General features: G+C 35.3%; 1 protein-coding gene across 9 annotated transcripts in view; it reads right to left on the bottom strand.

The window, feature by feature from the left end:
* Positions 1–24,378, bottom strand: part of TCF12 (transcription factor 12) — a 301,154-nt gene that overhangs the window by 62,990 nt on the left and 213,786 nt on the right. For all 9 annotated transcript variants that reach the window (XM_081162122.1, XM_081162127.1, XM_081162128.1 and 6 more), the window contains 2 exons: positions 16,499–16,634; positions 12,307–12,359 (listed from right to left, as the gene is read on the bottom strand). In XM_081162122.1, coding sequence (XP_081018248.1) covers positions 12,307–12,359; positions 16,499–16,634 — 189 coding nt within the window. The remainder of the gene's footprint in view (positions 1–12,306; positions 12,360–16,498; positions 16,635–24,378) is intronic.

Raw genomic sequence — 24,378 nt, 5'->3', positions numbered from 1 at the left:
AAAGTATGTGAGAAAACGAGCTATGTGGCTACTAAGAAGTATGTGCTCCGGCAGAGAGTAACTGCAAAGGCCCTGAGGCAGGAGAGTGCTTGCTATCTTTAAGGAGCAGTAAAGAGGGCAGAGTGGCCAGAAGGGTAAATTAGTGGAAGATAAAGTCTGTGAGGTAGCAAGAGACAGATAAGAAGGGTATTGAAAGCCATTTTAAGAACTTTGGGATAACAGATGTTACAGGAGGATTTTGAGTCAGAGAATGACAGATTTTAAAAGGATCTTCCTGTGTTTAAAAAAAAACCTGAAGGAAAACTGGGAGAGCAGCTGGAAAGATGTTGCCACAATTCAGGAAAGAGACAACAGTGGCTTGGACAATGATAGCAACAAATGATCAAATTCTTGAAGAGAATTTTAGTATGAGAAATTCAGTAGATAACCAGTTTTCCTTTTCTGTCAATGAAGCCATAACTTTTTTTTTCCTTTTATGTTAGTAACCAGGTCAATCTAGTGCACTGTTAAGTAATGGCTTAATTACCTATAATTTACCATTTTCTGCAAATTTATTCCTATTACTGTGTATGACTAGAAGTTAACTGCATAATTGAGGGGGAAAATAGGAGAAATAATTCAGCTTCTTATACAAAGAAAGCAACTTAATATATTTTTGATGATTTGAACAGCGAGAGTAGGAGGAAACTTGAAAGTACAGCATATAGCAAGAAGTCATTAACAATGTTCCTTATTACAGATAACACAAAATAATGGCTTCATAGTACCTATTTTTATTCTTTTAATCTAATTCAAAAAGCATTTCCGCCCGTCCGGCATGGCTCAGCAGTTGAGCATTGACCTACGATCTAGGAAATCGGGGTTTGATTCCTATCAGGGCACGTGCCTGGGTTGTGGGCTCGATCCCCAGTAGGGGGCGTGCAGGAGGCAGCCGATCAATGACTCTCATCATTGATGTTTCTCTCTCTCTCTCTCCCTTTCCCTTCCTCTCTCCGAAATCAATAAAGACATATATATATAAAATAATAAGGATTTCGTGGGTACTCCACTATATGCCCAAGAGGGCAACAATTACACAAAAGAAAAATATAAAATATAAAAGTTGCTTCTTTCCAAAAGTCAAAGTTATCTTTTGACTATAATAGGGTACAGGGTCCATGCTTGATTCATACTTAAATCCCTAAAGCCTAAAAGAGGTCTTTATTCAAATAATCACTTTATATATTTACTGACTTTAACAGAATGGATTCACACTTCTTGCATCAGAAATCTAAGTGAAGCTCACTTTAGTAGTAAGGAGTTTCTAATTCTCATATTACTGTTTTTTGAAATTTATAAATATCTTTGGTGATGTTGGGAAAGATACTGATAACGTGATTTCAAATTATATCAAGTTTTAGAGTTCAAAAGATTATCAAGCATGTCAAGAACTTGAGTTTTATTAATTATATATTAAATGTTAACTTTTTAAAATACTAGCCATCATAAAGCTAGAAGGAAACTAAATAGGAACCATAAGTATTCACTTAAATTTATAGAGAAAAAGTGAGTTTTCTAGTCATGGGGTGAAGGTTCCCTTCAGTTTTGTATGAAGCTTTTATGTTTAGAGGGAGAAGTTCTACATGTTTCAACGAATCTGTTTCACAATCATACTTGGGTTGGAACTGATCCTCAAGCTGCTAGGAACCATCTTTTAGCTTTGGGTTTTATGAGAAAGTTGGGCCAGCATAAAAGACAGTGATCAATCACCCTCTTTTATCCTGGCCCAACTATATATATAAAATTATACTAGGGCTGTTTATATTAAAGTCAAATTATTTAAATACTTTATACCCTGTTTCAAATATACATTTACTAACATGTCTATTCATGGGCTTACTTTTTATGTTATAAACGATCCTGCATATTATTACCTAATGTGACATTTAAATCCTAGAAAAATTATGATGCCACAGCATCCACTTTATACACTGACTCTTCCACTGTCCCAGTCAGGTGCTTTTCAGAATAAGGCAAATACTGGTTTTGGAAAGTTTCTATCTACAATAAGCTCTGGCCCCAGTGCTTAGGGCCTTAAGAAAATGATGAAGGAACTAATGAATATTGGGTAATGGATCATTATCTATCCCCCCCAAAAAACCCCACCCCAAAACATTTAATTTTGTTTCTCTTTGAAACAAAATTACATTTTCACAGGAACTACATTTATGAAGAAGGTAAGAATATATCTACTTTAGGCATATACTTGTGTTTTTTAAGTTTAATGTAGAGGTTGGCAAATTATGGCTGTGGACCAAATTTGTTCTTTTTACAAATAAAGTTTTATTGGAACACAGCCAGGCCCATTTTTTATGTATCATCTGTGGCTGCTTGAACACTCTAATGCACAGTTGAGTAGTTGTGACAGAGACTGGCTGGGCCATAAAGTCAGACATATTTACTACATAACCCTTTTCTCAGAAAGTTTGCTTACTCTTGGTCTAACACATTGCAGAAGAGTAGAAATATAGGCTATACAAAGAGAGAAGCAGATTCTAGCAAATTTTCCAGCAACACAATTTCTAGAAACAAATTATTTTTGAAAATTAATAAAATGTTGACATATAACAGATATATCGGGTTATGTATTAAAATAATTGCAGATACAGTACAACCTCAATAAAACAGACTAATTCAGGCAAGGGGGTGTCCGTTAAAGCAAAGTCTGTTATATAATAAAGTAGGTGTTCCAAATGCGTATGTTAAAAAATTGACAAATTAGTTTATCTGTTTTTACTTATGTAGACATGTTTGTGTAATTAAAATTAACTATGTATAAAAAGTTTAATTTCGCAGAAAAAGTTTTCTATATGTATTACTGTAATTTTAAATTTACACTGAATAGGTCTAGTAAATGTGTGCATTCAGCAGTGACCTTGAGTGAACAAATGAACATGGCTGGGATGTGGTTTAGTGCATGTGGGAACATGTTAAAACTGCTGCAGAAAGTCATGTCATGCTGCAACAGAACCAATTACCAAGTGATGAGGTGTGATCACGTGCTAATCATTGTTTATAAGAGGTGACTCTTGAGTTTAAATATGTAGACAAGAGTTGTAGATATGTAATATTTATTTATGTCAGTAAAATTACTATGGTGTTTTTTCCAACATATGGCCTATTCATTAAAATTTGTTGAAAATAACAGTGAATTAATAACAAAAAATAACCTGTTAATTTTATTATAAGCAAATCTTGGTTAAAAGCAATTTAAAATTAACAGGATGTTAATTTTCAAGTATGACATATGGACTGGAAATTTTATCTGTTAACTCTGAAGTCCATTAAATGGAGGTCTACAAAATCAAGGGTTTATCATTAAAAAAAGATGAAAACTTTGAATGGTAAACACTTTAAAATGTGTTTAAAATCTATTCAGTAACGCCCTGGCCAGTGTGGCTCAGTTGGTTTGGCACTGTCCCATGTACCAGGTGGTTTCCAGTTTGATTCCTGGTGAAGGGCCCATGCCTAGGTGGCCAATTGATGTTGCACCCTCACATCGATGTGACTCTCTCCCCCCCCTCCCTTCCTCTCTTTCTAAAATCAATAAACTCTTCTTTTTAAAAAATCTATTCAATGAATATAATAGAAACACAGAGGAGAAATTAGAAACTGTCCTGGGGCTATCAGTATTTTTTAAAATGGTTAAAAGTCTAATTATGAGTTTACCTATATAGCATATGTACAGTCCTCAAAATTAGATATTATACAAGTACAATAAATGACTTTTCAAAGTAAAATCAAACAAAGGGAGTATCAGTAATGGCAAATTTTATGTCAGCAAATTACTCAGGATGTAAATGCCTTCCCTAACTTTGAATGAAATCCAGATCCCAAACATCCCCAGTGATAAAATTTAGAATTTCTTAATTTATTCCTTTTTTCTTATACCTGAAAAAATAATCCTAAATTATATTTGGCAAAAGCCAAAACAAGCCCTAGCCGGTTTTGCTCAGTGGTTAGAGTGCTGGCCTACAGACTGAAGGGTCCCAGGTTCGATTGTCGCCAAGGGGATGTACCTTGGTTGCAGGCTCAATCTCTGGCTTTGGTCGGGGGAAGGAAGGCGGTGTGGGAGGCAACCAATCAATGTGTCTCTCTCTCACATCGATGTTACTCTCTCTGTTTCTCTCCTCCCTCTCCCTCTCTGTCTCTCTCCCTTCCACTCTCTCTGAAAAGCAATGCAAAAAATATCCTCAGGTGAGGATTAAATAAAAAATAAAGAAAATCTATTTAAAAAAAAAACCAACACAAAAAACCCTCACATTTCTATTGATGTTGAACACCCCAACAATGGGTTTAAACTCTAAAAGTATTTATGGAATTCAACCACATATACTTTAAAAACCATACAAGTTACACACACACACACACACACACACACACACACACACACACACACACACACACACGGGGTCTTATCCTATATCTGGTTTGTGAAGTCTCAAAGAATTGAAAAACTAGCAGCTGAAGAGTTCAATAAACCTTAAAAGCAAGCTCTGAAATTCAGCCATGTTCTTTCTTCTCTAAAAAGGGAGAGTTAAAAAATAATAAATATCACTCTACAACCACTTCACATCAGTAAAAACAATTGGATACACAGGACTCACTGGTTACTTTTCCTTCTGCTTTTTGACTTGAAATCAGATCAAAGACATTAATGGCTTGTCACAAAAATGAACATCTTATAACTATGGATTAAAAGCCTATTATCTGTAATGATACAATTCTGACTGTTCTGAACAGTAGTTACTGTCAGCATAAACAGTGGCTATTTCTTCTTATTAATGTGTGAAGAAAATATTTCATTCAGTGACCAAACTGAATATAAATTTGGAAGGGATTTTGGAACCATTCCCTTTATATACTAAATTTTTTCTGCCAGTCTGACCTATAAGGTCAGAGAAAGAATCGATCACTTTGGAAATTCTATATCGTGGTAGCCTTCAAATAGAGACAGCTTATCTAACAGCCAAAAATAAGAAACTAAAGTACCTACAGTTGTGTGTTCTCTATGCTTGTCTCCCAAAGGAGCTAAACCTATTCCAACTCATGTTCAAGAACCGAAGAGTTCACTCATGAAGTTCTGCTGAAGCTGGGGAGGAGGGTAAATACTGTTTATTGAGCAATCACTAGGATTCTTGCTAGTCTTAAAGGCCTAGTAACACAGTTATCTTAGCTTCCTAGTGATTTTCACAGGCCATACGTTTTGAGAGTATTCTACTTGCTGCTCAACTTGCTATTTTCATGGATAAAGTGGAGGTAACAGTTTCTCTATAGTTCTAACTCTTGACCCTTTCCTTACTGGTTCAGACAGCCAGTAATCTTTTAAATATTAATTTAAAAAGATTAAAATTATTAATTTTAATTCTTTTTTATTGCATTAATTGGGGCGACATCGGTTAATAAAATTATGTAGGTTTCAAGTGTACACTACTTTATTTTTTTTAACTTTTATTGATTTCAGAGAGAGGAAGGGAGGGAGGAGAGAGAGATAGAAATGTCAATAAGAGAGTCGTCATTGATTGGCTGCCTCCTGCACACCCCTGACTGGGAATCGAGCCCACAACCTGGGCATGTGCCCTGACTGGGAATCGAACAGTGGATCTCCTGGATTCTACATTGATGCTCTACTGCTGAGCCACGCCCCGTGAAGCTCAAGTGTACGATTCTTTACCACTGTATATTGTATGGTGTATTCACCACCCAAACTCAAGTCTCTTTCCGTCATAATTTATCCCCCCTTTACCAGCTCTTCAACCTCCCAACAGTAATCTTTTATTTATTAAAAAAAAAAATTAAGTTTTTAAAATTGATTTTTTAGAGAGAGACAGGGAGGGGGAGGGAAGGAAAAGGAGGGACGGAGGGAAAGATGTGAGAGGGAAACATGGACTGGCTGCCTCCTGCACGCCCCCTATTGGGGATAGAGCCCACAACAGGGGCATGTACCCTGACTGAAATGGATGTGGCAAACTTTCAGTGCAAGGGACGCCCAACCAACTGAGGCTAGGGTCCACCAGTAATCTTTTAAATGGTAGTTTTCCATGTTATTTATTTCGTCAGCTCCAGAAAGCTGTATTTGTTCTCTTTCCTATTTAAAAAAATCCTCAGTTTAGCCAACCTCAGGATTTAATATTTGACTTTTTCTATTTAATAGTCTTACTAATTCTATTTAGTCTGAATATAAAAATGCTAGCTCATTGGACACGGTTTAGTGGTCCTTGTGGTTTGGGAACACTTCAGGATATCTTAATCATCTCAAGGGGTGCCCCTAAAATTTCAAATCTAATACTAAAAATGACTCAAAATTCATATTAATGTAAAAAAAAGCCATTTCCAGTCCTGGTCCAGTAACTCGGTTTGCGCGTCGACCCAATGCACCAAGGTAGCAGGTTCCACCCTTAGGTAAGGGCACATATAAGAATCAACCAATGAATGCATAAATAAGTAGAACAACAAATTCTCTCTCTCTCTGTCCCCCGTTCCTTCCTCCCTCCCTCTCTTTAAAAATCAATAAGTTAAAAAAAAGAAGCCATTTCTAACTAAATAAAATCCCATAAAATTTTTGGGAAAATGGAAGGCATCATCTCTTAAACTGTAGTCAATTACCAATCCAAAGGCTATACAGACCTCTGCACCTGTCTGCAGCAAAGCAAGAAAAGGTGGAATCTAAGCTGCTTTGATTCAAAGGAACTTATGTGGGGAAGAGTTAGAAAAATACATTTTTCTTGATGGCTGGGGTGGTAAAATACACTTTGAGAGTTTAACTGAAAAGCAAAGAAATTATCTGATAAACTGTAATGGTTTTTGTGGGGAAATATATACGCACTTAAAAATAGGACAGAGGACAGAATAACATTTGCTAAAGAAACAAAGAGATTCTGTCAGCAGCCTATGTATGGGACTGCAAACTGGTTATTTTTAAATGAGTGAAACATGCCATTTTGATACAGAGCTAGGATCTGATGTTCAAAAGATGTTTTCCAATGCTACTGAACCAGAACACAACTTTAGAAATTTGGGTCTAAAGGTATTCTAGAGTTTGTCTAGGTGTTTACTTTCTGGTGATAAAAACCTTGAAAGTGTCTGGCTTCTTTCTTACTTCAGAATTCTGCATCTTCTGTAGCATATTTTGAAAAGGGATCTATGTTTGGAAATACTAACACCAAATTAAAAAATAAAGAATAAAACACAAAGATACTTCTCTCCATCTGAGAAATGCTTCAGAGGCTCTTAAAGATGTTTGACCAATGATAAAAATAAGGGGGGGAAAAGGCACAGACTCTGATAGTTCAAAAAACAAAAGTAATTAGTATGAATTCTAGGTAGCAGAATTTGACTCAACAAATTATCCCTCCTTTTGTAGGTTCCTTTTCTCAAAATGAATGCTTTTTAAACAACAAGAGCAGCTACAATTTATCCTTCCTTATGTTTTCAAACTCTTCCCTGCTTTTCAACAAAATTTTGTAAAAACGAAATGCTAAATTTTCTTTAAATTTCAGGCTATGGTGGTAGGAACCAGTAAAAATAAAGAACTTTTACTGAGTGTCAATTATACATCTAGCACATAATGCCCTCACACTACCATTTGAGATAGGCATTATTTTCTCCTTTTACAAATAGAAACTTGATATTCAGAGAATTTAAAAGCAATTTCTCCAAGGTTATAAAAAATAAAAAGCAGCTAAGGCCAGATGAAACCTGGGAAGTCCTTGCTTTTCTTTATCATCCTTTCAAATGGTGACAGGTCCTTAACAACAAAACCAATTAAAAACACACTTGATCAACAAAAACATAATTGAAAGAATAAACTATGTTTTAAATTTAATATACTAAACAAGATATTTTATGAGTAAATTAAGATACATAGTACATTTTAGCATTCAAATAAAAAGAAAATGGTCTTTGACATTAAGTTAGGTTGTAATTGGCTCTATGTGTGATTCTTTGGCAAGTTAATGTCTCTGAGTCTCAATTTCTTTATTTGTAAGAAGAGGATATTAATTATCACAGATTTGTGTGGCAAAGACTAAACATGAAAATGACACAGGATAGTGGCTACAGATCCTCACCCTGGCAAGTCCTGCACCTCTAACAGAGTGACACTGAGGCTGTAAAGGATGCTAACAAATATATTGCAAATGTTTCAATTTTCACAAATTACTACGGAAAACAACACAACTGCCCACAAGCCCTACCCAGTGCTTCAAAATTTCCTTAAATGTTGTATCTTAGTAAAAACCTGATGTAGATGAAAAACAGCTGGTGTACATACAAAGAACAAAGACTAGAGCTGGTCATTAGAAAAGGGGAGGGAAGGTTCAGGAATCCTAAAGGAAGGAAATATCCCACAAAGTCAAAGTACTGCCCATGTCTTTGAAAAGACTCCCAAAGAACCTTAATAATTACAAATGCCTCCTATTATCTATTGGCCATAGCATACTTTAGGCCTTTACCCAGGGTAGACCGCCGTGAGTGTTTATCCCCTTTCAAATCCTGACTGGTCTTACGTATTCCCTAACCAGCTCTTGGAATGGGAGACTGAATCTGCCATAGGAAAAGTACAAAGGTTGTACTTGGTACAGATTCCAGTAATGCTGTACTTCTAGATGTGGCCTGAACATGTGTTTATTTTTTCACATGTCTATGCCTTTTACCTGTCTGGTCTGTTCTCCTTCTTTTCTAACAGAGGAATTGCTACTCATCTTTCCAGACACAGCTCAAATGTCAACTCCTGAGGCCATTAGTACTTCCCAAAACAGGGTTAGTTTTACATAACCAATGTTTCCCGAGCACTTGGTGTACACCTTTACTTGCCTCACTGCAATGTAATTAACTCACTGAATGCTTGTTTCTCAGACTAGATGGTAACTTCCCAGAAGGCAATGACGGTATGTGTATATGTTTGAATTCTAAAAGTCTAAGCATCATTCTATTGTTGCTACAAATGTCTACTTTATTCAATACTTCAACCCATCTAGGGAAGCAAGTAGAAAATTAAATGCCCTTAAAAACACCATTTCTTCATCAGTAGGAAGAAAACTATACCCACAAGTTTTTTTTTGTTGTTTTTTTTTTAAATCCTCGCCCAAGGATACGTTCAGTGATTTTTGAGAGAGACAGAAACATCGATGTAAGAGAGAAACATCAATCGGTTGCCTCTTGTTGTTCGAGCCCCAACCAGGGATCAAACCCTCAACCTTTTGGTTGTATGAGACAATGCTCCAACCAAGTGAGCCACTGGGTCAGGACTGCTTTTTGGTTATGTATTGAGCATATCAGTTTTAAAACCTTTTGTAATTAGCATGTTCGACCTGAAAGGAACTTCAGATTTCCCACTCCAAGCTTCCTAAGGGATAACTGTATGCTTGCTCATGCAACCAGTCAATAACTGAGCCAGGAGATTGGAGCAGACACCATTCTCTTAATCTTACACACTGCTTTAATGATGTCAATACACACTTATTGGACCTTCATCCACAGGCAGAAGTTAACATTCAGTTGTTCTGCAGAGAGGAACAGAGGCACTGAGGTCTGTATTTATAATATCTAAATAACATGATATCATCACTTACAAAAAGAAAAAGCCTCTAACCAATGCTATATGGTCAAATTATGTAGATTATCAATGCACTGCATATATAAAGTAACCCTGCCTATTGTTTATTTTTAATAAGCGGTACTAACCTAGCTCTTTCACTGTATCTTTAGTAAATGTAACATGTATTTTACAGATTAAAGACACACTGGATAAGCAGCAAACTTTAAAATTTGAGATGTTACTGTCAAGTTTCTAATTTGGTTTGGGAAGTATAATATCCAAATGATCATGAAATAAAAAAAAACACCAGTCTATTTTCATTTTTATACCCATTAAAAAAATTTCACATTGTTAAAGGTCTATAAATTACATATATTTCAGAAAAAAACATTCAAATTGAAAACCATAACTTTAAATTCCCAGTTATTTTAGACACTGAAGAGGTAAATAGTGTAACTATAAGTGTTCTCAAAAGTGTATTTTTTTGGTATTATTTACCAAGGCATGTTTTTAAAGATTAAAAAAAATATTTCTTTTAAAAACTTGAGGGATTTCACCATAGAATTCAATCTAAAATATACTTTCAATTAATTAAAATGCATTTATTATTTATATCTTTAATAGCATTCAATATGTTCAAATATTAGTTTCAGCATGGTTTCAATATAGTATGATCATGTTTGAAGTTGATGTTAAATATAGAACTAAAAATACTGAATACTATTCAGTTCTGTAAAACTACCAAATAAACCCCAAATAAGGTAGCTAGTAATACAATATATAAGTAGGCATGACTTGTGAGATTTCCTAATGGTTCTCAAAGGAATCAAGGTTTCTTCAATTCAGTGGATTTCTCCGTCTCTACAGCTCCTCCCGGACACCTGGGACAATACAGAGAACTATCTCCAAGTGGTGAATGCTGTTATAATTAGGAATGCTAGTTACCTCCAGTGTCTATTCTCATTCCAGGCTGTTCTGTTCATTTTGCCCTTTTGGTTTAAAAATGAAAGAACTATGAAACACTGAAAATAAATTGTTTCTTAAAATTGATCTCGGACTAAGTAGAAGTGAGGTGAGTTTTGCATGTACAATGTGGTATCTTTTTGTACCTGTGTAGTTCTACTAAATATTAGTATGTAATTTAACTTTTATTATTCTCATAGAATTATAGGAATAAATTACAAGAAAAATGCACAGTTACGTGTTTTAGCAATTCTGTCAGTTTTAAATATGATTTGTTAATCCAGCAGAAATCATGTGTTCTAAGTTTGAACCACCACCTACCCCTGCATAGTACACACAACTGTTAAAATGTAAATTGCACAACTATTTTTAGCTGCTGCTGAAAAAAAAATTCCTGTCTTCGGGAATAATGATTTGAGGCATTGTGTTCATTTTGTTTATCAAGCAGCTATTCAGCCTCTAGTGGGCCCAAGTGCTTATGCAAGCAAAAGCTTTTAAGAATGCCTGCAGCTGCAGTCCAACCTTCCAGGTAGGCTGCAGGTTCAGAGCACAGCTGCCCTAGGCTGCATAAAACTCAGATCCATCTGGAACTGAGTTTCAAAGAGGATTTCAAATTTGAGTTTTCATGTATCACACGGAAGAGAAGGTGGGGGAAGAACACAGCTAAGAAGGAAAGCAAACAACCAAAAGATGTTATCTCTACTTCAGCCTTAATAAAAATGAAAAGCTCAGACCCATGCTGCTCCTTCTAGATTACTACTTGCCAAGCCGGATATTCCATTCAGTGTATACTTCGATGAGCTGTGACTCATCCAGCAGCACCTGCGCCCATGTGTTAAGTACTACCAAATAAAAGCCCAACATCCATTTACACAACAAAGAGATATACCCTATAAGGCATGGGGCCTCAATCCAAAAGCCCCACTCCCCATTTACTCTAAGCAAAGGGAGAGGGGAAAAAAATCTCCCCTCCTATCGCACCAGGGATTTTTAAATTGTGGGTGGATTTATGACGTAGGTTCATTTACAAATACTCTTTAAAAGAATAAAGTATATTTAATAGCACAAACATCCCTACAGCATTAGATTATCATGGCCATTAATAATTGTTCACCAAACCTTTCCAACCTCCTTCATGAACACTCTTTATTCTCAAAGGATACATTTTTGAGCAAAGAGGGATCAACAAACTAGTTGCTTGAAAGCTTTCCTGATGTTAGGCTGAAGTTAGGAAAGGCTTAATGAAGGCTTTAAAATCCACAAGGGCTTCATGATGAACATCTGACTTGGTGATTTATGCATATTAATAACCTCAGTCCTACTGAGGCAAGCTGAGCCGAACATGTCCTCCGAATCTTAATGTCTTTAGCTCCACTGGGATTATTACAAATGTAAATTTCTAAGATTCTCAGCTATTAATCTCTGTCTGTCCTCCTGTTCAGCAACATAATGACTAATTAAACATCAAAAGACCTGTACAGGAGATCTTCTTTGACAGCTACCGGCCTGGTCCTTTTCCCAAGGGGGAAATTCAAATGACAGGGACACAGAGTAAAAGCATATGAGTAAGCTACAAATCATTGCAGAGAAATCTAAAAACCTAACATTAAATGCAGATTTATCTCAATCCATGATTCTGTTAAGCAGCAAACAGTGACTATGCGAAGTGTGCTTACTGATACCAATCGAATATATCCTTATAGCCAGCAAATATTGAATATTTGAAATCAGTTTGTTTTCTACAAAGTCAAAAAATGGGTACTTACAGAAGAAGGCAAACCAGGAGGCACCTTTCTGACTTTCTTTGCTTGCAAAGGATCTGTACATGGAAAACAGCATATTTCATCAGCATTTGTATTAGAAATGATCAGACTTCAAATGAACAGGAAATAATTTTTCCTCCTAGTGCCTTTCTTGTTTTCCAATATTTAGGAGTAAGCAAGTGAGTATAGGGATGGGGGACTCACTCTTCATAACTGGTTCCAGTGCAAAACAGGTTCTAATGAAGTGATATATCCTGAAATACATATCCTGTAAGTTTGGAAAGATGACAGCAAACAAAGTGAAATAAGAAAGAAAACAACAAACCAATAAGCCTGTGTGAGGAAAAGGGAATTAACATTTCTCAAGTACCTATTACTATGTCCAGGCTCTACACTAGGCACTTTACTTCATTTATCTCAGTTTCACTCGCAGAGGGGCACTTGGTGCAAGAGGTTGCTTTCATAATATAATCCTTTAGCAGACACACAAACTTAGTGTTCACATCACACTGAGAATCCGGTATGCCCTAACAATGTGTGGTGACAACTGCAACTTCAGCGCCAATCACAGTACAATTTAGTCTTGGATGTTTATCTTTATTTCCTAGAAATAACTACATAGAGAAAGTGCATTTTTTCTAAGACTTAAATGATTTAATAATATAAATAAAAAGGCTGGTCATATGCCTAACTAGTCTTATTTAGTATTTAAATTTTACTATCTTTAAAATTTAAAATTTGGCCTACTTACTTACTTACTTATTTATTTATTTAATCCTCACTGGAGGGTATTTTTTCCATTGCTTTTCAGAGAGAGTGAGAGGTGGGGGTGCGGGGTGGATAGAAACATTGATGTGACAGAGGCACATCAACTGGCTGTCTCCCGCTCATATACTGACTGGGGCTGGCGATTGAGCCTACAACCCAGGTACGTGCCTTTGGCTGGAACTGAACCCAGGACCCTTCAGTCCACAGGCTGATGCTCTAACCACTGAGCCAAACTGGCTACGGCTGTCCTTATTTATTGTAAGAAAAAGTTGATAAGTATAGCTTTCTAATATTTCAGAGGATATATCACGTCATGGATCAAATTCAAGATTTTTCAGAGGGGTTCACTATTAATAAGAGAGAACACAGAAGAAGGCAGGTTCATTATTAATAAGAGAGAACACAGAAGAAGAATAAATTGTAAATAATACAATTTATTTTTGAAAACTGTAAAAATGGGAATTAAACAAGCATGGTCTTTTCCTGGGTAATAAATGATATGAAAGACATGGAGTTGTTTAAGAACGAATGAAACCCATTTATGTTGGGGATGGGAATCTTTACAGTAAATATCCCAGGAGGTTACAAAGCTAAAAAAGCAACTTTATAAGTAGCATGTGGAAAGATTTTATACAATAAAAAGGGTAAAAGCACTCATTAGCATCCAAGTCACTCCCCAACAGGCAGCCTATATTTCCTTAAAACAAAGTGCCAAAAATAAACAACATCTGGCACACACTGTATTTATTAAATTTACATGCAAATTTTCTGGGTTTTTTGGTGAAGTTTTTCTAGTACCCAACTCTTCACAACTAACACAACATCCCTTGAGCAAAAGCCACACTAAACCAAGAGAGTCAAATGTACTGCTGCTATTAGTTTGGAAATCATCACTCTATTACAGAGTAATTATTAGTAGAAGATAGTGTTATTTAGTTTAGGACTGTTTTCCCCTGCTAGGTGAATAGAAATTCTCACTTATATTTTTATTTCATCATTGGTTGCCACTATACAATCACATATATAATGTGAAATTTAAAATCATAAATTTAGATTAATATTTCACTTTTGGGAGGGTTCAAAGTGTAGTAATTAAGAGTAAGCTAGCTGACTTAAAATTTCAGCTTCATCATACAGCAGCTGTGTGAGCCTGGGCGAGTTAAAGATAAAATATGGTCTGGCCGGGGCGTGGCTCAGCGGTTGAGCATCAACCTAGGATCCAGGCGATCGGGGTTCGATTCCCGGTCAGGGCACATGCCCAGTTGCAGGCTTGATCAATGACTCTCTCTCATCATTGATATTTCTATCTCTCTCTCCCTCTCCCTCTCCTTTCCTCTCTCTGAAATCAATAAAGATAAATTACAGAAAAAAAAAGATAAAATATGAAACAGGTTCAGGGCAGTGCCTACAGATAGTGACACAATACATTTTAGCCATTACTATTAGGTTTATATTAAAATCTGGCAAAATGATTATAAGCTGGATAGTTAGATATTGGTTTTGTTTTTAGCCTTGCATATGTAAGGCATCAAAAATTGGCTCAAAACTCAGAATTGTTCCTCTCCACAGAAATCTTTAGTAACCTGAAGAGAAACCAGAGTATTTATTAGATACTGTTTTGCAGAATGCTGTCTGCCTAAAGTATCTAAATAACTTGAGAAGATGCTGAGATTGATGTAGATGATCTCTGAGGTCCTTTCAATTCTGAGATTTCATGAATAACAGCACTGCGACGAAAGAGTGGCTAAGACTAAGAGAAAAGAAGAAGAGAAGAACCCACTAAACTGTATTCACACAGGATGTGAGTGGGCCTCCCTGGGTACCATGCCTTGGCTAGTAATTACTTGGCTTCCTGGGTCTTGGTTCCTCATTTGTAACAAGACGTTAATATTATAATCTCATAGAGTTTTTGTAAAAATGTAGCATGTGTAGCATAGTACCTGACATCGAGACGATAGTGTCTATCATAATCAAAATGAAAATGAGTAAGATATAAACATTAATTTCTGTAAAATTTGAGTATTTATGAAATCCACCCCCTCTTCCTAGTTATTTCAATAGTTCATTTTATCCCTGAACTTTTCATAATAGTATATTGGTCTATAGTAGTGTTTTTAGTCACAGTAGATGCTCATACAACACAATGACAAGTTATTTTTTAAAATGACACTAACACATCCAGACTCAAATGAATGCTCCTACCCTGACTAAACTCATTTGGTGGGAAACAAAAGTGGAGATGGAGAAAAGACACTTTAAAATTAATAATTTTTTTTATAACAAAAAGTATATTGGCCTAACTCATCTGGGTTCACTCTAATGGTACATATACTAAATCGTCCATAATACTGAGAGGTGGGCATATCTAACCAGAGCTCTCTGCTGAACATGACAATCCATCACTGTGCCCTTTGTTATCCTCAAGCATACGCTAGACTCAGAAACTAGGGATATTTCACCAAAATATAGGTCTGACAGAGATAGATATATAAATTGGAGGGAGTTAACAAATATTTGTGGAATAATTAACCATGACATACTTTCTTTTGGTGGACTATATATTTTTTAGATGCTGGCCTACCTTAATATAAGCATGCTTTACAACTTCAATTTTCCTATATAAAGGATTTTTTGGCAGGAATCACCAAAAATTCCCACATTTAAACAGTGATTAGATAAGGAATCAGAGTACACCTGAAGCTTGCTGTGAGTAGCAACACAAAACAGATTGGCCTGGTTAGGCAATGTATAAAGAAATGAGGGTTGAATGCTTAATAGGTACTGTGTTTCCTTGTAAGGTGATGATTTGGAACTAGACAGAGACGATGGTTGCACAGCATTGTTAATATACTAAATGCCATTGAATTGTACACTTTAATATGATTAATTTTATGTTATTTACTTTTACCTCATTTCTATAAAAAGTGGGGAGTAGAGGTAATTAATATGCAAAGACAGTGGGCTTAGAGTCAGAAAAATCTTAAGTTTTATACTACGTAAATCATCTACTAGTTATATGAATGTGTCTTCTTTTGAGCCTCACTTTTATGTTGAACCTAGTATTATATCCACTGCTTAGCAGGACTGTTGTGCTGATGAGATGAGACTGTACATAAAACCACTTTATAAACTGTTCAGCATTATATGTTAGTCAAAAAATAAGGTGTTAATACGAGCAGACATTTTTACAAGAGGAAAAACTAGTTCCATTTTTAAGTTCTGTTTTTCACTATTGGTTCCTCCTATATCGATGACCACACAAGAGTTTTATTAGATATCTAATAGATATATTATTTTATGTAAATAAGCCCCAATATCAACATGATACCCAAGAAATCAAACTTCTTCTAATTAAGAGTGCAGCCAGAAGAAGAGACTAAAGGTGGGGAGACGTATCTGTAGGATGGGGTTTGTCATGTGCACTCACCAAGTGCTGCAGAGTCATGGAGTGGTCTTCTCCTGGAACTTGTGGCTGAGAAGGAATAGTATGGTGTCCCAGGCTTTCCTGAAGAAGACAGCTGTGCTGGGCTTCCAAGCCCTAGATCTTGTCTCAGAAGACTAGACTATAAAACAAGGCCAAGGAAACAAGTTATGTTCCAACTGATAATGACCCAAACCTGAAAATTTCGTAACTTCTAAATTATTTACAGTACCTTCAACAATGCCTTGAATTTAGGAAGCATCCAATAAGTTCTTATTTGAGTTCAATTAGACCACTGGTTTAAGCACATATTTTTCTTTTTCCCCATCCTCATGTTGCCTGCTTCCTAATAATTATGTAGATCCATATAATCTTAAGGTTGAAAGACACTTCAGTTACTATGTGGTTCCACCCAGTAACCATCAAGAATATTAAAAAAAAAAAGGCCACCCAGTCTCTGCTTGAATGCTTTCATGACGACACAGGCGGTCAATTTTGTTATTTTTCCTTTTCTTTTTGGATAACTCTCATTGTTTGAAGAGTGCGAATATTTTCAGGAATAACCATTCCTGTTTTCTTCAACTGTGTCTCATGGTGTGGGTTTGAATGTCCTCTTACCATCTCTAACACAGGCCTCTGGATTTGCTTTCAGCTTATCAAAGTCTCTTGTAGAATGGAATGGAGGACAATGCGTCAGATTGGTGCAGAGTAGTTTTCAACACTACAGTGAAAGAACCCTTTTGTGCTAACTGATACTGACAGGTTAAGAGTGACCACACCCTATTACTCTTTATTGCATATGCTGCAATTGAGGCATGTCCCTTCAATGGTGTCCTTGTTTCGTTTGTGTGGGTTTTGTTTAGTCCCAAGTACAAAGACTTAAATTAACATTTATCACTGATAAAATTCACCTTGTTATATTTGATCCATAATAACGACCCATTCCTATTTTTTTTTTAGATTCTAGGTCTGTCAACCAAGACTTGCTAGCCTTCTAGTATCTAGGCATAAAAGATGCGATAAAAAAATCAGGGTGACAGGCTGAGGAGAGAGTCCTAAGGTGTGCTACAGTGAAATCACGAGACCTTGTCAAGTGCTTCACTGAAATCCAGAGACGCAGCAGCCCTGACCTACTAACCCAGTGATGCTATCATAAAGCAAATGAAGTTAATTTGCCAGAATTTGGTTCCAAGCTTTCTGGTAGCTAAGGGATAAAGAAGGCCTCAACTGAAAAGGGTGCTGGATATACCTGAAAGGATGCTCTCATGAAAAGAGTTGTGATTCCTCTGATATATTTACTCTCCTCTTACCCCACATATATATATGTATTTTTGTTAATTCTCGCTTGAGGATATTTTTTTCCATTGATTTTTAGAGAGAGTGGAAGGGAGGGAAGGAAAGAGAAACATCGATGTGAGAGACACACCACACCCCCCCCCAACCGGGGCAAGGGATTGAACCTGCAAACCAGGTACGCATCCTTGACTGGGAATCAAACTTGAGACGTTTTGGTGCTTGGCTGGTGCTCCAACTGCTGAGCAACATAGGCCAGGGCTACCCCATATTTAATTACCCTTACTGTCATCACCATACTCTTAGTAGTTGTCCTTTCAGCCACTGAGTATCATAAAAATACTGAGAAATAAATCTCAACTCTGGTCTGAAAGAATCAGAACTTTTAGTCATAGTAGCCCTATCCCTGCCTCTGTTCTGATAATCAAGAAAAAGTCCTATTTCAGTTTATCATACTATTTAATGATTTCAAAATAATTTCAGCTTTAAAAAACTGAGGTGAAATCCACATAACATAAAATTAACCACTTGAAAGTTTCCAAAATGTGGCATATAGTACACTCATGATGTTGTACAACTATGAACATCTAGTTTCAGAATATTTTCATCACCCCCAAAGCAAACCCCATACCCATTAAACAGTCACTTCGATTTCTCCCCTCTTTTAGCCCCTGGCAAACACTTATCTGCTTCTGTCTGTATGGATTTACCTATTCTGAATATTTCATATATATGGAATCACACACTATGTGATTTATTTGTGTCTGGCTTCTTTCACTTGGCATAATGTTTTTGAACTTCATCTATTGTCGCATATATCAGTACTTCATTCCTTTTTAGGGCTGAATAATATTCCATTGTATGGATACACTACAATTTGTTTATCCACTGATGGGGTACTTTGGTTGTTTCCAGTTTAGGACTGTTGTGAATAGTATTGCTATGAACATTTGTATACAAGTATTTGAGTACTTGCTTTCAAATCTTATGGGTATTTACTTAGGAGAATTGCTGTGTCCGTGGTTATTCTATATTTAACTTTTTGAGGAATTGCCAACCTGTTTTCCACAGTGGCGATACCAATTTTACATTTCCACCAGCAGTGTATGAGTTCTAAGTTCTCTACGTCCTTGCCAACACTTGTTACTTAAAAAAAAAAAATTATAGCCATTCTCATGGGTATGAAGTGGCATCTTATTGTGGTCTTGTTTTGCATTTTGCTAATGACTAGTGATGTCAAGCACCTCTTTATGGGCTTGATGGCACTTTGTATATTTTCTTTGGAAAATTGTCTATTGAACTCCTTTACTCATTTAAATCGGGTTGTTTTTCTGCTATGTATTGTAAGAGTTCTGATATGTTACGTTTTGAATACCAGACCCTTCTCAGACATATGATTTGCAAATATTTTATCCCTTTTGTAGGTTGTCTTTTCATTTCTTGATATCTGATGAAAAGTCTTTAATTATGATGAAATCTAATTTACCTATTTTTCCTTTGTTTCTTGTGCTTTTGATCTAAGATTCCATTGCCAAACCCAAGGTAATGAAGATTTACCCCTATCTTTTCTTCTAAGAGTTTATAGTTTTAGTTCTTATACATAAATCATTGGTCCAGTTTGAGTTAATTTTTGTATATGGTGTAAGGTGGGGGTCCAACTTAATTCTTTTGTATGTGGATACCCAATTGTCCTAACACCACATGCTGAGGAAAGTAGTATTTCCTTATTCAGTGGTCTTGGCACCCTTGTTGAAAATAAATTGGTCATAAATGTTTGCGTTTATTTCCCAACTCTCACTTCTATTCCGTTGGTCTATGTGTTTACTTATGCCAGTTCCATTCTGCTTTGATTACAGCAGCTTTGTAGTAAGTTTTGAAATTAGAAAGTGTGAGTATTCCAACTTTATTCTTCTTTTTTCAGTATTGTTCTGGCTATTTGGGGGTTCCTTGAAGTTATGTATAAATTTGAGGATCAGCTATTCCATTTCTGAAAAAAACAAGCCATTGAAATTTTTATAGGGATTGCACTGAATCTATAGATTCCTTTGGGAAGTACTGCCATCTTAACAACATTGAGTCTTCCAGTTGATGAAAATATATTTCCATTTATTTAGGTCTTCTTTAATTTCTTTTGGCAGTGCTTTGTAGTTTCCAGTGTATAAATCTTCCACCTTAAATTTATTCCTAAGTACTTTATTCTCTTGAATGTTATTGTAAATAAAGTTTTCTTAATTTTATTTTTGGTTTGTGATCACTAGTATATAAAAATACAGATAATTTCCGTGTGTTGATCTGAATCTTGCAACTTTGCTAAATTCCTTTATTAGCTCTAATATTTTTATTGTGAATTCTCTCTATATAATAATCATATCATCTGCAAGAAGTGATAGTTTCACTTCTTCCTTTCCAATTTGGATGCATTTTATTTCTTTTTCTTGCCTAACTGTTCTGGTTAAACCTTCCAGTAAAATGTTGACTATAAAAGTGTTGAAGGTGGACATTGTTGTCTTGTTCTTGATCTCAAGGGGAAAGGTTTTCATGCTTTAACCATTGAGCGTCATATAAGCTGTTAGTTTTCATAAATAACCATTAACAAGTTGAGAAAGTTCCCTTCTGTTACTAGTTTGTTAACTGTTATCCTGAAAGGGTAATGAATTTGGTCAGATGCCTTTTCTACATTAAATTGAGATGATCATACGATTTTCTCCTTTCTATTAATGAATTACAATGATCAATTCTCACATGCTGAACTACCCTTGCATTCCTGACATGAAACACACTTGGTCATGGTATGTAATCTTTTTAATATGCTGCTGGACTTAGGTTAGTATTTTGTGCAGGATTTTACATTAATTTACAAAAAGGATATTGGTCCGTATTTCCTTTTTCCTGTGATAACTCTGTCTGCCTTTGTATCAGCATAATGCTGGCCTCATAGAATGAGTTAAGTGTTTGAGAAGGACTGGTGTTAATTCTTCTTGAAATGATTGATAGAATTCATTAGTGAAGCTATGTGGTCCTGGACTTTTCCTTTTAGGGGAGAATTTTTATTACTGATTAAATTCTTTTACTTGTTTAAGCGCTGTTCAGATTTTCTGTTTCTTCTTGAGTCAGTTTTGGTAGTGTGTATGTTTCTACGAATTTGTCCATTTCAACTAGATAGTCTAATTTGTTAGCACACAATTGTTCACAGTATTATTTTATTATCCTTTTTATTTTTGCAAGGTTAGTAGTGATGCTCCCTATTTTCATTTCTGATCTTAGTAATTAATTAGACTCTCCTTTTTTTCTAGCTAAAGGTCTTTCAATTTTGTTGATCTTTTTAAAGAACCAACTTTTGATTTTGTTGATCATATTTTTTTTTATTGTTTTTAAAAATTTCTGCTCTAATCTTTATTTCCATCCTTCTGCTGGATTTGAATTTGCTTGGCTCTTCTTTTTCTAGGTTCTTAGGTTGTAAAGTTAGGTTACTGATTTGAAATCTGTCTTCTTTTTTAATGTAGGCATTTACAACTATAAATTTCCCTCTGATCCCTGCTTTCACTGCATCTCATATGTTTTGCTCTACTGTCTTTTCATTTTCATTTGATATTTCATTTTTTAAAAAGCCTATTCAACAATGCTAAAGTACACATGAAGTAATCAATTTATGAAACCAGCTAAAGTTCATTCTATCTTTTAGAAATGCTTATAATTTTAAAAAACTTTTTCAGATTCCTAAAAAGATAAATTCTTCTTTGAATGGAGTTGATACCTTCTTGATAAAGGAGAAAGGTGAAAAGAAAATTTCAATCACCAGCTAATATGATGTATACATGAAAAGACTACATAATATTAGTAGTTGGTTGGAGTGTCGTCCTGTACACCAAAGGGTTGCGGGTTCGATGACAGGTTGGGGTGTGTGTAAGAAGGCAACTGATCAATGTTTCTCTCTCTCTCTCTCTCTCTCAAATCAATAAACATATCCCTTGGGTGAGGAGCAAAAAAAAGAAAGATATTATTAGACATAAAGGGGAAAGAGTACCCCTTAAGTAAATAATCTCCAGGAGAAAAGATAAAATTGAAAAAATCAATATAAATGTAAATAACACATATATTCTATTTCTATAGCAAACCCTTATCAATAGATCTCCTGATTATGTTGTATGAAAGCAGTATGACCCAGGAACCAAGTCTCCCACACATTATACTGAAATTTCATTGTCATGTTTTCTGTTTTTCTTTCTTTTTTGCCTGTGCTAGGCACTTTCAACATTCCTCAAATACAGATCAAAATATGGCTCATGGTATGCTAGATGGAACATATTATTACCAGGTCTGAGGCCAGTGGTCATGTACCTTGAAATTTTCCTTTAAATAACTAGTCTTTTAGGATGTTCCCTGCTCAGTGCAAAACTACTGCCTTTCCTATTATGTTTTAAGGCACCTGCTGTATTTAGTACTTCATCTGCTTTTTCTTATATAGAAGGCACATATGAAACTGGTCATTGTACATATATGAACAAATACATGAGAGGAAGTGGGCATTAACATCTCTTAACAGTGCTCCTTACCACATTTCCTTGGCATATAAATTCTAATGTGCATATAAAATAACGATTTATACAAAGGGTCAACAATTTGCAGGTCAAATGAGCCTGTTTTCAAAAATACTTTTATTGGAATACCCATTCATTTATGTATTAGCTATGATTGTTCTGTGCTACAGTGGGAGAGTTGAGTAGTTGCACCAGAGAAAGCATGGTCTATAAAGCCTAAAATATTTACTATCTAGCCCTTTTTAGAAAATGTTTATTGACACCTTATGTAATGCTTTGATGAAGGAACAAAGGACTGAATTTGGAGGATGGTGAAGAAGTGTGTCTGCTGAAATCAGAAGACAAAGATAGATAAACTTTAAGATGAGTAAAATGTAGCCAGTGATTTCTTCAAAGAAGTTAAATAATAGTCTTAACAAAGATTAACAGAAATATCTGTTAACAGTTTCCTGAATAGGAAACTCATTTCTTATATTCCTAAGAGTAGATGAAATATTTACAAAAACTTATGTCCTGGAAATAGTATGGGCTTCTTAGTTAGCTACCCAGAGTTCAAATTCTGACAGTATGATCCAGGGCAAATTATCTAACATTAATACACCTGCTTCCCTTTCTAAAAATGGGTATATTACTAATTAGCTCACAAGGTTGTTGTGAGATATAAATAAGGCTTTAAGTAAAACTGAGTAGTATGGTTGTATAACCTAGTGAAAACAAAAAACCTCAATTTCACCGCCCCCCCCCCCGATATATTACCACATTTTAAGTATTACGAAAGAATGAAAATAAGACAAATGACATTTTAAATTTTCCTGGGCACAAACTCTCTGACCTAAGTTAGGAGACGTTGTGTGCCCTGAATCAAAGATGTTAGAAACCAGAAAGAGGACAGACAGACTCCTAGAGAGAGAGTTGATAATTAGAGGCTAAATCCTAAGAGGAGTGTGACAGATTCAAACTGTTTCAATTTAAATCAAGAATAAACAAACAAATGCCAACTTATTTCTCAAAATGATTAAGCAGAAGTATGTATATTTGTGTGTATAAACCCACATAGAGCATGTGTGTGTGTGTGTGTGTGTATATATATATATATAAACACATTGAGTGAAAGAAAGGAAATGAGTATACAAATGTGGTGAAATGCTAATTCATGAAGTTTGGTTAATGAGGACATGGATGCTCACTGTACTATTATTGCATGTTTTCTGTGGATTTGCAATTTTTCCAAAATAAAAAGTTGGAGAAAATTAATAAATATCAAGGATCCACTAACACACTTTCAAATGTATTATCTCAGTTAATGTTTACTACAATCTTAACTATTCTATGGATTTTATGTTATACAGATAGCAAGTACTAGAACCCTAATTTGAATCTAGTCTGTTTCAGAGGCTTCCTCCTCAATACAAGACTTCTACACTAGTCCAGGAACCTAACTACCATTATTAGATTGTTAACTTGAAGAAATATAAGTAACCTGTACATGAATTTGTGGATTACGGTCCTAAAGCTGAGTCAACTACAGAACACGTACTGGTCGACTTTGCACATACGCATAGAATAAAGGAAGAAGAAGAAGAAGTTGTTTCTGAGGAAGAAAAGTTTCCTTGCTACCAATTTTAGCATTGCTAAACCTTCTTCCTTACTGTAGACAAATATGGAGATGCGGTTAGGAAATAAATATTCCGTCTTCTTGTTCTATACTGAGTTTTAATGCCTTCCCCCCAATTCCAGATGCTCTCCTGCACAGAAATAACCATTTCCTCCTATTTAATCTGTATCATGAGCTATATAACTAGGCAAAGTAAATGGAGAAGAGACTGTTTCATTTTAAGAATACAAGATGATATTTTATACTGTTAGCTAAAATAAATTGTTTAGTACTATAAGAAATGAAGAGAAGTTTAAGACAGTGTTTCCTCAAGAACTTGATAATCTAGGAAATAATACCCATGAAACTAATGGAATATATGTCTAAAAAAACCAAGAGCTAAACTATTATAAGCCTAATATTTTGATATTCTAACACTAACAAAATCATATATTTTTCCT

Source organism: Miniopterus schreibersii (assembly GCF_964146895.1).
Source record: "Miniopterus schreibersii genome assembly, chromosome: 1".
Lineage (NCBI taxonomy): Eukaryota > Metazoa > Chordata > Mammalia > Chiroptera > Miniopteridae > Miniopterus > Miniopterus schreibersii.
This window is presented reverse-complemented; position numbering and strand designations above follow the sequence as displayed.